Source organism: Aotus nancymaae, unplaced genomic scaffold (genome assembly GCF_030222135.1).
Source record: "Aotus nancymaae isolate 86718 unplaced genomic scaffold, 86718_ANA_hifiasm-v0.15.2.pri h1tg000040l, whole genome shotgun sequence".
Classification (NCBI taxonomy): domain Eukaryota; kingdom Metazoa; phylum Chordata; class Mammalia; order Primates; family Aotidae; genus Aotus; species Aotus nancymaae.
The window spans coordinates 15,463,988-15,477,308 of NW_026988454.1; the positions used below are offsets into that span (position 1 = coordinate 15,463,988).

Consider the following 13,321-nt stretch of genomic DNA (forward strand, 5'->3'; position numbering starts at 1 on the left):
GTTACATGTGCAACATACACCAAAAAGTTTGGAGAGGAAAAACATGAGGATACAGCCAATATTCCTCAAAATAGTATGGCTAAACATTTCTATTTTAACATAATTTAGTGGCAAATCAATGATACACAACAGCATATTATTATTAAGAAACAGGCCATCACTTTTATGGTGGATTTTAAAATGTAAAATGTGTTTTTAATACTATTAACAGCTTAAAATTAACATTTTACATTTGCTTAAACTTTAAAATTTGAGACATATTTTATTTAAAACAAATTATGACTTGAAATTTTGAGGACTTTATATTATAGTAAATATTCTCTCTCAAGTTATGGAAATAGTAAAACTTTGAGTTTATTAGAAAGGAAGCTACTTCTCTTAAGAATAGCCATTTTAATCTTTATTTAATTTAAAAAGTTGCAGTATAACACAGCTTGCATTATCTGTACTGCTGACAGCATTAGGCACATCCAGGGTATAAATTTGAGACTGCAATATTATTTAATTTGACAATCAATGATGCCATTGTATTTTTCTTGATGTCTTCAAGTGCCTTTTGCTTAACAGGGACATTCTTTCACTTTTCTTTTTTAACCCAAAGGCTTATCAGTTTAGTTACATGGTGTTAATTTCTTAGTCTTTTTCTGAACTGAAAGCCATATTCACCTGGTTATATATGCATAGCTAATACAAATTAGAAATCTATAGTTGAAATTTTGTTCACTAGGTTTGTTACAAATAAAGCCTAAGTTGTCTAAAAGTAGTTAGGGTGCTCATATGCAGGAATTTATAAACGTCTTTTGGAATCAGGACCATAAGACATTTATGAAAATGGCTGAAATCACATATATTATACATTTCATGATTAGCTCTGATAATAGAAACAGTTCCTGTCTGGCAGCATGGGATTGAGGTCACAAGTTCTGTCTTGATTGATAAAATGCGGTTTATAAAGGTCTTTCCATAGAAAGCATCACTGCAATGTCTCTCCTTTAAGAATAAGAAGAACATGTCTTCGAGCCAGGCGCGGTTGCTCACGCCTGTAATCCCAGCACTTTGGGAGGTGGGCGGATTGCCTGAGCTCAGGAGTTCAAAACCAGCCTGGGCAACATGCTGAAACCCCATCTCTACTAAAATAAAAGAAATTAGCCAGGTGTGGTGGTGCATGCCTATAATCCCAGCTACTCGGGAGGCTGAAGTAGGAGACTTGTTTGAACCTGGGAGGTGGAGGTTGCAGTGAGCCGAGATCACACCATTGCACTCCAGCCTGATGACAGAGTGAGACTCTATCTCAAAAAAAAAAAAAAAAAAAAAAAAGCATGTCTTTGGAAACAGGACTATTGAAAAACTGTGTACACTGAAATCTCTTCTGGTATAGTTTACTAAACTAAGACCTGGCAACAACTGGTCACATGCAGAGTTTAATTAGATTATACCTGGATTCAAACCACTTTGGACCCAGCAATATTTTGTTCGAGGTGCAGTTCCACTCAAAGCATAGACACTGCCTCATTAAATGTCCATTCTCAGAGAAGATAGGAAAACCTGATAAACTACTCAGAACAAATGTGCATTTTTTTAGCTCAAATAGTTTCAACTTTGAAATGGTCATAAATGTCTTCATTATCTTCCCACCTGGTGATTTCAAGGAAAATGTGTTGTTGTTCTCTATTAAAATACTGAGTTTTATTTACTTAATTTGGTTAATTTTAGTATTAAAACCATGGAAATGGTGAAAACCAAGTGGGATCATTTTGGCAGTAATTTTGAGATTCTGTCCGCCTGGATAACTGAGAAAGAAAAAGAACTCAATGGCTTGGAAACTTCATCATCTGCCATGGACATGCAAATCAGCCAAATTAAGGTGACCTGCTCACACGTTATATTTATAATCCATGTCTAGCTTTTAAGAACTACTTCCTTACATTTCATCAAATGCTGTTTGGTCCCAGGACAAGTCTTTCTTTGCAATGTGACTATTAAAATTAAATTCACACAGATTACCAAGCTAAGAGGTCTGGATTGATACTGGGCAACACTTTATAGTTGGAATTATGTATTAACATTGTCTGACTTGTGCATTCAAAGTTAACATTGTGTGAAATATCATTAAAATATTTTTATGGTTACATTCTTTTCCTTGATTTTGAATTAACCTCAATAGAATGCCCTGCTGATTCATTATACAACATGAAATGTATTCATCATGTACAACTCTAAAATACAAGTCCCACTGTCCAGCTCAAGTATTAGGGTTACTTACCCATACCAATCACAAGGAGCAGTTTGAAAAGCATCTTTCTTAAGTGAAGCAATTCTACTCCATTGCTATAATGTTTTCATTTATGGCCTCGGAGCATGGACAGAGGTCCTCTGATTTCTTAGCTCTCCCAGGTCTAAAATGACCAGGTGGATAGACTATGATTGACCACTTCATTTAGACAGTTCAAGAAGAAAAATGGGCTTAAAGCAATGAGCTTGGAGTGTTCATTTCTCTTTACTTTATACAAGTTTATACCACACATTTTAAAAATTCAACCACTTTTCCTACCTCAGTTTTTTTTTTTGTTTGTTGGAATGGGAAAGCCCTCTGCTGTTTCAATTAAATATAGTAAAATAAATACCAAGGTGAGGGAACATTTCACACTGTGACTCAGAACAAGTCATTACCATGTGGAGGGTGGGAGGGTGCGATGTTGCTCAGATGAGATTATCTGCTATGCAGATCATCCTTGCTTATCACACATCTTTTGCAGTCAAGCATACATGGAGTGTCACATCCACAGTCTGCTATGTCTTCTTTCGTATACCAGGAAAAATAGACGTGAAGCTATGAAAAAACATCCATTGTTAAAATTGTCTTTAAAAGTTGTCATTTAATGATTTTCACTAAATTCTAAGAAAGAAATAGTACAGTTAAATAGTTTTGTCTCAAAAATGTCCCCTTTTGAAAATTAACACACATTTTTCAACGTATTTATTCTTTCTATAATTCATTTACTATTATTTTTGCCCTTATTCCAGGACTTTGGAATATGTCAACTATCAAATGTCATCTCATTGTTATTCTTCAGGAAAAAAAAGATTATATATATTTTTTAAATAAATATTCTATCATCTATTCTTATTTTGCCAGTCTAGAAATACATTTCAATACATCCAATAAGGCATTTTTAAAACTCTCTGAAAGTGAATATGAATACCAGAAAAAAGATATTTGCTAGAAATTAGCAAGGATACAGTGGAATACACTGTCCTGTGGAAATTGGTCTATTAGGTTTATGTTTTATTTCCCAACAGAAGACTCATTATAGGAAATGTTGAAAACATAGTAACATTTGTAGTAGTGTTTTCCCTTTAAATTTATTTTAGGATTAACAGTAATGAAGCATTTGCATTGCCAGAAGATAAATACACTAAGCCCATTTTTGTTCATTATTACATGCCATTTCAAACGACTGACTTCTTATTCCTAACTTATAATTGATAAATGATAAGAATGTATACTGGGTTCATCTTCCATCTTCTTCTCTTAGATGGATTTATTTTTACCACAATCCAACAATATGATCGAGTGATTTGTATATATGAATTTGTATTACTGTAAGAACTAAGCCCTTTGTTCTTAACTAAGTTTGTTTTACTGATGTGTTCCAGCACCTAGAACTATTATTAGTGCTTTGTAGACAACCTATATTTGTTGAATTTATGATTAATTTTTCTAAAAAATATAATCTTAAAAAAACAAAATGAAGAAAGGTTGTATTAATGCTCAAACAACAAATATTGATGAACTATACCACTTCATTCATTCATATGAAAAGAAAAATAAGTGATGCATATCCAACATTTAATCTTATGTAACTTATTTCTGATTGTCTCAACTAGGCAGAAATTATTTCTGACTGTGCTGTCTCATCTAGACAAAAGTCAAAACTTTATTTCTTTTCCTAGGGTAATAGTATTTTCCATTTAAATTACCTGAAACTGAGACTTACCTGAATTTTTGATGTTATTTTGATTGAATAATTTGGCCCTTTTTCTCAGAGAAATAATTTTCATCTTCTTATATACAAACAAGCCTCTATGTTTGTGAGAGATACTCCACAGACACACATAAACACATATACACATGCACACACTTCCTTCACAGTTACCAGTATTTTTCAGCTGTTGGCTAACATGTAAAATGTCCTTTCTTCCCCCAATTGAAATAAATTGAAATGACAGTGTGTGGGCTTTTCCCTGTCAAGTACATAGCAATGAGGTCCCTGGATCAGCAGCCTCAGTATCACCTGAGGATTTGTTAGAAATGAAAATTCTTAAGCCCTACCTTAGACTTACTAAGTTTGAATCCTGGAGAACACGGACCAGGTGATCCTAATGCATTCTAGCTTTGGAAACCATTGGCATCAAGAACAGATGATAAATTTGAGAAAGAAAAACTGATTTTAGGTAGGTGTACAGTCATTAAACCTTTTAGTAACATATGAAATACTCAACTGCATTTCAGAAAAATAAGTGAATGTCAATATTTAGCATTCTAATGAGTTACTGAAACACAATGCTTCTTTAGCTCAATTATTTAAAATGCCTAATTTATAACATAAGCAGATAATTCTCTGTATCTTCAGAGATATATAAGTGTCCCAGGGACATCTCCTGGGTTACTTCACTGCAAGCAAGAGTAGTTATTTATCCTTATTCTCTATTCAACAATCACACCCCCATCACTGTATTTTCCAAACATTTTCGGTATAACTCATCTCCCCAACCACATGGTGTTTGCTCATAGCTGTGCTCAAACCATCCAAACCTTCAAATATTCCCTCTTTGCAGATGATTACATCATTTTAGGAAACCAAGCTTGCTCAGCCTACATTGTTATTTTTCTTGTTTTAACTATTAGGTCACAATTCAGGAAATAGAAAGTAAGCTCAGCAGCATTATAGGATTAGAAGAAGAAGCCCAGTCTTTTGCTCAATTTGTTACCACTGGAGAATCTGCTCGAATTAAAGCCAAGCTGACACAAATAAGAAGATACTGGGAAGAACTTCGAGAACATGCACAGTGTCTGGAAGGAACAATCCTGGGACATTTATCCCAGCAGCAAAAGTTTGAAGAGAACCTTAGAAAGGTAAGAAGTGGTCCATGCATACTTAAGTTTACATATTTCACACTGTATTTACAGGTAAATACAATAAGTACTTCACAAATCGTGGAATAAGAAAATGACATAATTTGTCAATCATCTACCAAGGTGTCAATGAAGAGTAAATTTATAATTATTTATATGGCACCTTTTTTGGTGGCATATGAGAATGTTACACATTGCATTCAGTTAGTCATTAAGAACAGTTATTTTCCTTTCAAGTAATAGAACACATTGATTTTATATGTTTAAAGAATGCATTTTATAATTACATTGAAAGTTATCCAAAAAAGGTAGATATGCTGTTTTCTCAATAACCTTTTTTTTTTTTGCCTTGCTATGTGTTTTTCCCACTGTTAATTTTATATTGCACCAATGTTTTAGATCCAGCAATCTGTGTCTGAATTTGAAGATAAACTTGCTGTTCCAATTAAAATATGTTCTTCAGCTACAGAAACATACAAAGTTCTTCAAGAACATATGGTAAGAATATGCTTCAACATTTCTACTATTTACCAACTTAAAAATTTGATAATTCTCACTTAAAAAGAAAATAGAGTAAACTTTTTATGAGAATTGAAATGGGAAAAATGTTTATATTAGTTGAGTAAGTATATAGATCTAATATTCACTTTATATAAGACATGTAAGTGTGTGAATAAATTTTTATTAAAGATGTATATTAAAGGAGTATTCATTTCAAATAAATTTCTCTTTTTTAATTAGAATGTGTAACATTTTCAGAGTTTAGCTTTAATAAATCCTGTTATCTCTTGCCAGCATTATAAAAAAAGTATATTTGCAAGGAAAAATATATGTGTATAGCTATCTTCATATTTTAACACACTATACTCAGAAGATTAAGGAATGTATCCTCACTGACCTGTTTCCAACGAATGGCTTTCCGGTCTAGTCTCAGAACTGATCACTGCAAATCTTCTGCAAGGCAGCAAACAGATGGCTCTGGCAGAATTTGAGGGGAGAAACGAATGGGGAGAATTATACACAAAGAAGTACTACCATATGTTAATTAATAAATAAAAATATAAATATGATTCCTATTGCACATGCATGTGTACACATCCTAATGCATGTACATTTATAAAGGTGTACATGACAGAAAACAACCCATTGACGTAGGCACATCTGGAAGAGGGAGTAAGATTTCTATTGGTTAAATATTTATAATGAGAATACACTTTTGTGTTACTTATTTGAAATTTGTTTATACAAAAAAATGAGGAAAAGTAGGAGAATTCAGTGTGATGAAATTATTTTCACAGACAGCTAAGTTAATAATGGAGTGCCAACGAGGCTAATATTCTATTTTTCTGATATTTAAATTTCCTAAAGCAAGTGGTTTTTCTAATGAAAGGACATACCTCTTAGGGTTCTAATGAAGATGAAATGAGTCAATACATGGGATGCAGGTAATGCAGTGCTGGCCAGATTCTGAGGCACTGTGTCATTGTTCTATTATTGTTTTTATTGAGTTAGACAGCAGTTTCTTCAGCCATAACTCTTTTTATATGTAGTTCTTATAGTGATTATGGTATGTTACATGTGGTTTTTGTAAGTTAAGGATAGGGTTTTTTAATGCTCACATATTTAGCATAAAATGACTAATCATCTTTACAAGTTATCTAAATTGTTAAGGGAAAGTTGAAAGTTTTCAGATAAATAGCAGCACATTCTTATTTGGAGAACTGTCTCCATTTTCATTTTTGATTTCTGTATTAATGAGATCACTTTTTTCTCATTTTCACTATGTCTTGCTGCAAATCATGGGCACAGACCTTTTAAAAATAGATTTAACTTTTAATTGTTTTCAGTGGTGCACATGTGATCATTTAATACATTCGTATAATTTGTAAGAGTAAAATCAGTGGAATTGGGACCTTCGCCACCTAAAATATTTGTGTTTTACTTATGCAAGGAACATTCTAACTATTTTCTAGCTATTTTGAAATATAGGATAGATTATTGTATAGTCCCCCAACTAATCTATCAAACAGTAAGTCTGATTTCTTCTATTAAACTGTTTATTTGTACCCATTCTTAGTACCATTACTGTTTCTCATGACTGAGGGAAAATAGTTTGTGATGATGGGTGTCAAAGCAAAATGCAGGTCTCGTTGGCTCCTGTGCTTTCATTGCGTTCTTCTCGAACTCTTCTTAGGATCTCTGCCAGGCCCTGGAGTCCCTGAACAGCGCGATCACCGCCTTCTCAGCCAGTGCCAGGAAGGTTGTGAACGGAGACTCCTGTGTTCAGGAGGCTGCGGCTCTACAGCAGCAATACGAGGGCACCCTAAGGAAGGCGAAGGAGAGACAGACTGCGCTGGAGAACCTGCTGGCCCACTGGCAGAGGTGAGCAGCATTTTTCCTTGAGTTGCTGCCACTACTAAACAGGAAATTCTGGATTAGCAGTTCTTTAAGTGATGGGAAATAATTATCCCAGATGCAAAACACGTGAACTTGTGGGTCTAGCACAGGAAACTCTTGATCTTTGTTATAAGGTGAAGACTACCAAGAGTAGAGAAGATGTATGTGGATCTTTAGATATTACCCAATAGAAACCTGAGTGCAGGGATACACACAAAAATGAAAGGAGTGATCTTTGTGCTGTCACGTCGAAGACTGAGATAACTGAGACTATATTATTTACAATGGTTTGTGTTGGACCCTCCAACTTCAGAAGGGTTTAATCTCCTAGCATGATAATTTTTGATGAATTTGTTTCTGTTTTCTGCTTCCTTTAGGCTAGAGAAAGAACTATCATCCTTTCTGACTTGGTTAGAGCGTTGTGAAGCTATAGCCAGTTCCCCAGAAATGGACATTTCTGCAGACAGAGTCAAAGTGGAAAGTGAACTTCAGTTAATTCAGGCAAGTTCAAGAAAGTGTGAGGAAAGAAAAACAAAATGCTTTTGTTACACTTACATTATTTTTTTAAATAAAGTAATAAAATAAATAAATTTGTATCTTCCTTCTTGCATTGATTTTGTTATTCCTGACACATCATTTGACATCAAGGTGTTCCGAAAAGAAGAAAGCAACCATGACCTGAAAGGCAGAGAAACTAACGATGAGAACTTTGTGATGATCAGTTTCTACGCTGTTTTAGAAAATCCTGTAATGGAATGTCTGGCATCTGAATATAAATGATTTGGCAAAGGAGTTGAGGAAAGGATGGGTAGGAATACAGATGAAAAGAGGTTGGCTATCAGTTCATAATTTCTGAGGCTGGAAATAGGTATAATCTCTCTACTTTGGTACATATGTGAATTTTGGGCAATAAAGGCTGTTCTTTTAAAGAAATAAGAAATAGGATGTAAAAAGAAGTCACAGTAATGATTATTCTCATGCAAGAAGAAAATGAATGAGCACAAATGTAGGTAATGGGTAGAAAGACAAAGTTTATTTCATACTTGAAGAAGTCAATTTTTTAAACTAAAAGAAAGAAAATCTTTGAGTATAATTGAAGCTAAAGACAATGTCACTGATTTCTAGAGTTTAATATCTTGCCTTAAACAATGCTATCTATACCAGAAAATCCAACAGTCCAAATTGTTTCTCAAAAGAGATTTGTTGCATTACAGATTTATATTCCAACTTTCTCCCATCAGCTTTCATAAGACATTTAAGAGGAAGCTATGTTCTTTTGTCTTTTGTCACTGCTTCTCTGAAAACTCTGTCACCAGTGTCTGTAGCATCTGAATCTGTTGCCCCACCTTTAAATATTCTCCTTCCTTGACTTGGGTGGGTACTCCATTTGCCTGGTTCTCCTGACTTTCTGGTTTATTCATTTATTTTTTTTTTGGAGATGGAGTTTCGCCCTTGTTACCCAGGCTGGAGTGCAATGGCGCGATCTCGGCTCACCACAACCTCCGCCTCCTGGGTTCAGGCAATTCTCCTGCCTCAGCCTCCTGAGTAGCTGGGATTACAGGCACGCACCACCATGCTCAGCTAATTTTTTGTATTTTTAGTAGAGACGGGATTTCACCACATTGACCAGGACGGTCTCAATCTCTTGACCTCGTGATCCACCCGCCTCGGCCTCTCAAAGTGCTGGGATTACAGGTGTGGACTTTCTGGTTTATTAAACACTGATGTCTGCACTCATCTTCCACCAAGTCCCTTCACAGAAACCCATAGTGACTGTTTCCTGCCCTGAGCATAAAATAAAGGGCAATCTTGATCTACAATCTGGTTCCTATCTTCTTTCAAATACACATGGGGTGTTCCCAGAAGCGACACCACAGCTCTTTTTCTTATAAATGAGGACATTGACACAAGGCTACCTGGGCATTAAAACTGTTGCTGCACATCTCCACGTGGAAACCAGGTGCCATATGACTGACAGGACTGCAAACTCTGTTGCTTCTGCATCCTGACATTGCATCAGTAAGGCAGCCTCACCTTGTGGGCTGGACCTGACTTGTGCATTCCCACCTTTTGGCTCTGCACCCTGCCCTGTTTCTCTCCTTTGTACCCAGTGTAAGCAGCAATTCTGCTTCATGGTCTTACCTGTCATCCACAGGCTGTGTACTCCTTCCTCTAATCCCCTTAGTGATCTTGCATGTATTACATGTGTGGCCTCACTAGGAAGGGAAGGAAAGCATTTCCATAAGAATCTACTTACAAGGCCGGGCGCGGTGGCTCAAGCCTGTAATTCCAGCACTTTGGGAGGCCGAGGCGGGTGGATCACGAGGTCAAGAGATCGAGACCATCCTGGTCAACATGGTGAAACCCCGTCTCTACTAATACAAAAAATTAGCTGGGCACGGTGGCGTGTGCCTGTAATCCCAGCTACTCAGGAGGCTGAGGCAGGAGAATTGCCTGAACCCAGGAGGCGGAGATTGCGGTGAGCCGAGATCGCGCCATTGCGCTCCAGCCTGGGTATCAAGAGCGAAACTCCGTCTCAAAAAAAAAAAAAAAAAAAAAAAAAAAAAAAAAAAAAAGAATCTACTTACTATCTGCTATGCTGTACCTATCGTTTTACTTAACATCTTTTTTTTATTGTTACCAATCTATTGGAGTGTTCATATTTTAGCTCTTATTAGGTAGGAGCCACAACTTTTATGCACCTCACAGCCCTTAAGAGATTCACTGCCTGATTAAATTTTTAAATGAAGGAGTTCTATTGCTTAAAAGTAAAATGAAGAGCCCTTAAATTCTCCCATTTGGCCTAATCTAGTCTGTAAACAGAGAGGGAGAATATGTCGCAGGCTACAATGCATCTGTCTTACTGTTAGCTATGCATTGATCTCTCTGGCAATAGTTTTTCTTTGATTCTCTTTGCCTACTCAGTCTCTTCATCCTGAAAGAAATTCTATAGCTTCTTGATTTGCCTAACTTATAACTCAGACTCCAGAAAACTTATTCAGGTTTCAGTCACATATTATTACTTGATTTAGAAATGGATCCACTTAACCTTTAATGGAATGGAACCAAATTCCATCAGAAATGGATCCAAGTGGATCCATTTCTGAATCAAGTAATAAAAGCTCTCTTCAGCCTGACCCCAGTGACTTCCATTTTGCAAAAGTGCAAATTCTTTGGGCAAGAACCCCCTGTGTTGCATGGTCCTTACTTTTCATTCATGTTGGGATGAGGTCTATAATGTCTTGTTTGTTTCAGGCACTGCAAAATGAAGTTGTATCCCAGGCCTCATTCTATAGCAAACTTTTGCAACTGAAGGAGTCATTGTTTTCAGTAGCCTCCAAAGAGGATGTGAAAATGCTGAAACTACATTTGGAGCAGTTGGATGAGAGATGGAGAGATTTGCCACAGATAATTAACAAAAGGTGGGTTCTAAAAGATAAATCTTGCAATATTGTTCATGTGTTTTTAAACAATGATCATATAAATTAAGAAACCATAGTTTTGTTTACTTTTATTTAACTCCAATTACTCAACTGATGACTACAGAAGGAAAGAAAAATTTCATTTTGAAAATCAAGGTCCACAAAGCTGAGCATTTCTAATGAATCTCAATTCACAATTTAGTCTTTAAATAAGGGCAAGTGATTAAACCAGTTGAAATAGATGAAAGAGAGTAGGATTACTAATGTTTGTATTATTTATTACATGAGCTGTTTTGTGTGGGAAAAATGGTACCTAAAATATTATTTCATGTGACATTTCTCAACCAGAGGCATTTTATACACATACACTATTTTGTTTTAATATAGATCTTTTGGAGTGAGCAAGATAAATTTAACCTTTCTGTCCATTTAAAAAATTCGTTCACTCAGCAAATATGTATTGAGTTTCCACAATGAGTAGCATACTCTTCTATGTGCTGGAGATAGCAACAATAAAGAGTTTCATTCCTGACTTTCACGGAGCTTATATTTTTTCTATTGTTTATTTATTCATGTACTCAATCAATCAACAAATATATATTAGGTACTTGCTGAGTACAAGGTACCATATCAGGCACCAGGAGCCGTAAAAATAAACAAAACCTAACCCCAAATAATTTACGTATTAGTGTGGGAATAACAAGGGGTGAACACAAAGCATTATAGGAACAGAAAAGGGACATTTGAATGGGTTCAGAAATTTACAGAAAGATTTGATGCCAACTCTTGAAAGGCGAGCAATTTTTTGTAAAACAAAGCAGTATCTGCCCTCTGCCTATCCCTTAGAGGGAAAGTAAAGAGCTTTTAAAATGATACAAATGTGTGAAGGCATTTAAAATATAATGTATGCATATAAGGGTAATGTGTAGACAATTTTGTAAATATTAAAACATGAAAACTGATTTAAAAGTTGATCTTTGGAGACAAACGATTTTAATAAATACTAGTGTTTGATGAAGGTATTAGTTTTAATATATCTGGATTTTGATCTCTGATCACATATTATTTATTAACTAATTCATTTATTACAAATGCATTGATTGATCCCTGATGATATCCCAGGCAACTTTTTAGGTGCTGGGGATACAGCAGTAAGCAAGGCAGATACAGTCCATACTCTCATGGTGTGGAGAGAGGGGAGGAAGGAGCTAGGGGAGGAAATAAATATATAATTAAACAAGTGAACAAACAAGACAATTTCAGGCAGTGTTCAGTATTATGAAGACAACAAAACAGGGTGGCATGACAGGGACTGCAGGCTGGTGTATCTTTAGAATGGGTGTCAAGCAAGGCCTCTCTGGGGAGATGACACCTGATTAACATTTGTGTGCTGTGCAGGAAGCAGACCCACACAGGCAAAGGGTGCAAAAATGGCAAAAGCTCTAAGGCAGTTATGAGTTGGTTATATTGGGAGACAGAGAGGTCAATGGGAATGTGGGGAAGAGTTGTGTCAGATGAGGCCAGAGAAGTAGATAATGTGAAGTTTCTTGTGGACCACAGTAAGGAATTTGGGGTTTTGCCTTCTTAAGTGCTATGGGAAACTACCTACTGTTTAAGCAGGACAGGTAATGCTCTATTACATGAAATCATGTCTAGTTATTATCTAGAGAGTAGATTGTAAGGAGTCAAAGGTGGGAGGGAGGAAGCCAGTTAGAAGGCTGTTGAATGTCAGGCAAGAAGTGAAGAGGTTTAGACCAGGGTGGGGGCAGTGGAAATGGAGAGAAGAGCACAGAATCAATGTGTAGTGTGGTGGGGGTGGGGGGTGGGGATTGTAGGGGCCAAGGCCCTTGACCCCTAGAGGTTAGTAAGTCACTGACATGAGGCAGATTAATAGAAAAGGAATATAAATTTATTTAATGTATAATATACACAGGAGCCTCCAGAATGAAGACCCAACCTCTGTTGACATACAGAATATATACCATCTGGAGGTTACAGAAAGACTGTGAGCTCAGAAAATGGCCCAAAACAGATTTTCATGGCAAGACATGTTATTGGAGGGAGAAAGGAAGAGGCTTAGCTAGAAAAGCTGGTCTTGTTATGTAAACGAAACCTCATAGGTATAGCTCTCAAGGAAAATAGATGGTAATTGTCTCTTTCAGGTCTTTATGGTGTTTGACTCTCAGTTCATCTTTCCTAGATCTGGACAAAGGCAGGGCGAGCTGCATTAGTGAAGATTCTCTACAGATCTACAGAAGCAAATTTTCCCCGCAAAAGACAGCTTTACAGGGTCATTTCAGAATTTGTCAAAGAAATATATTTTGGAGTAAAATATTTTGGTTTTCTTCAGTTCCCACTTTGAAAC

At 36.0% G+C, this 13,321-nt stretch overlaps 1 protein-coding gene across 17 annotated transcripts in view; it reads left to right on the top strand.

Moving 5' to 3' along the window:
- Window positions 1-13,321, top strand: part of SYNE1 (spectrin repeat containing nuclear envelope protein 1) — a 521,352-nt gene that overhangs the window by 191,748 nt on the left and 316,283 nt on the right. For all 17 annotated transcript variants that reach the window (XR_010336584.1, XM_064360559.1, XM_064360560.1 and 14 more), the window contains 6 exons: window positions 1,714-1,864; window positions 4,910-5,137; window positions 5,537-5,635; window positions 7,332-7,519; window positions 7,912-8,035; window positions 10,790-10,956. Coding sequence is in view for 16 of the 17 variants with exons in the window: in XM_064360559.1 (XP_064216629.1) it covers window positions 1,714-1,864; window positions 4,910-5,137; window positions 5,537-5,635; window positions 7,332-7,519; window positions 7,912-8,035; window positions 10,790-10,956 (957 nt within the window). In the remaining variant the exon portion in view is untranslated. The remainder of the gene's footprint in view (window positions 1-1,713; window positions 1,865-4,909; window positions 5,138-5,536; window positions 5,636-7,331; window positions 7,520-7,911; window positions 8,036-10,789; window positions 10,957-13,321) is intronic.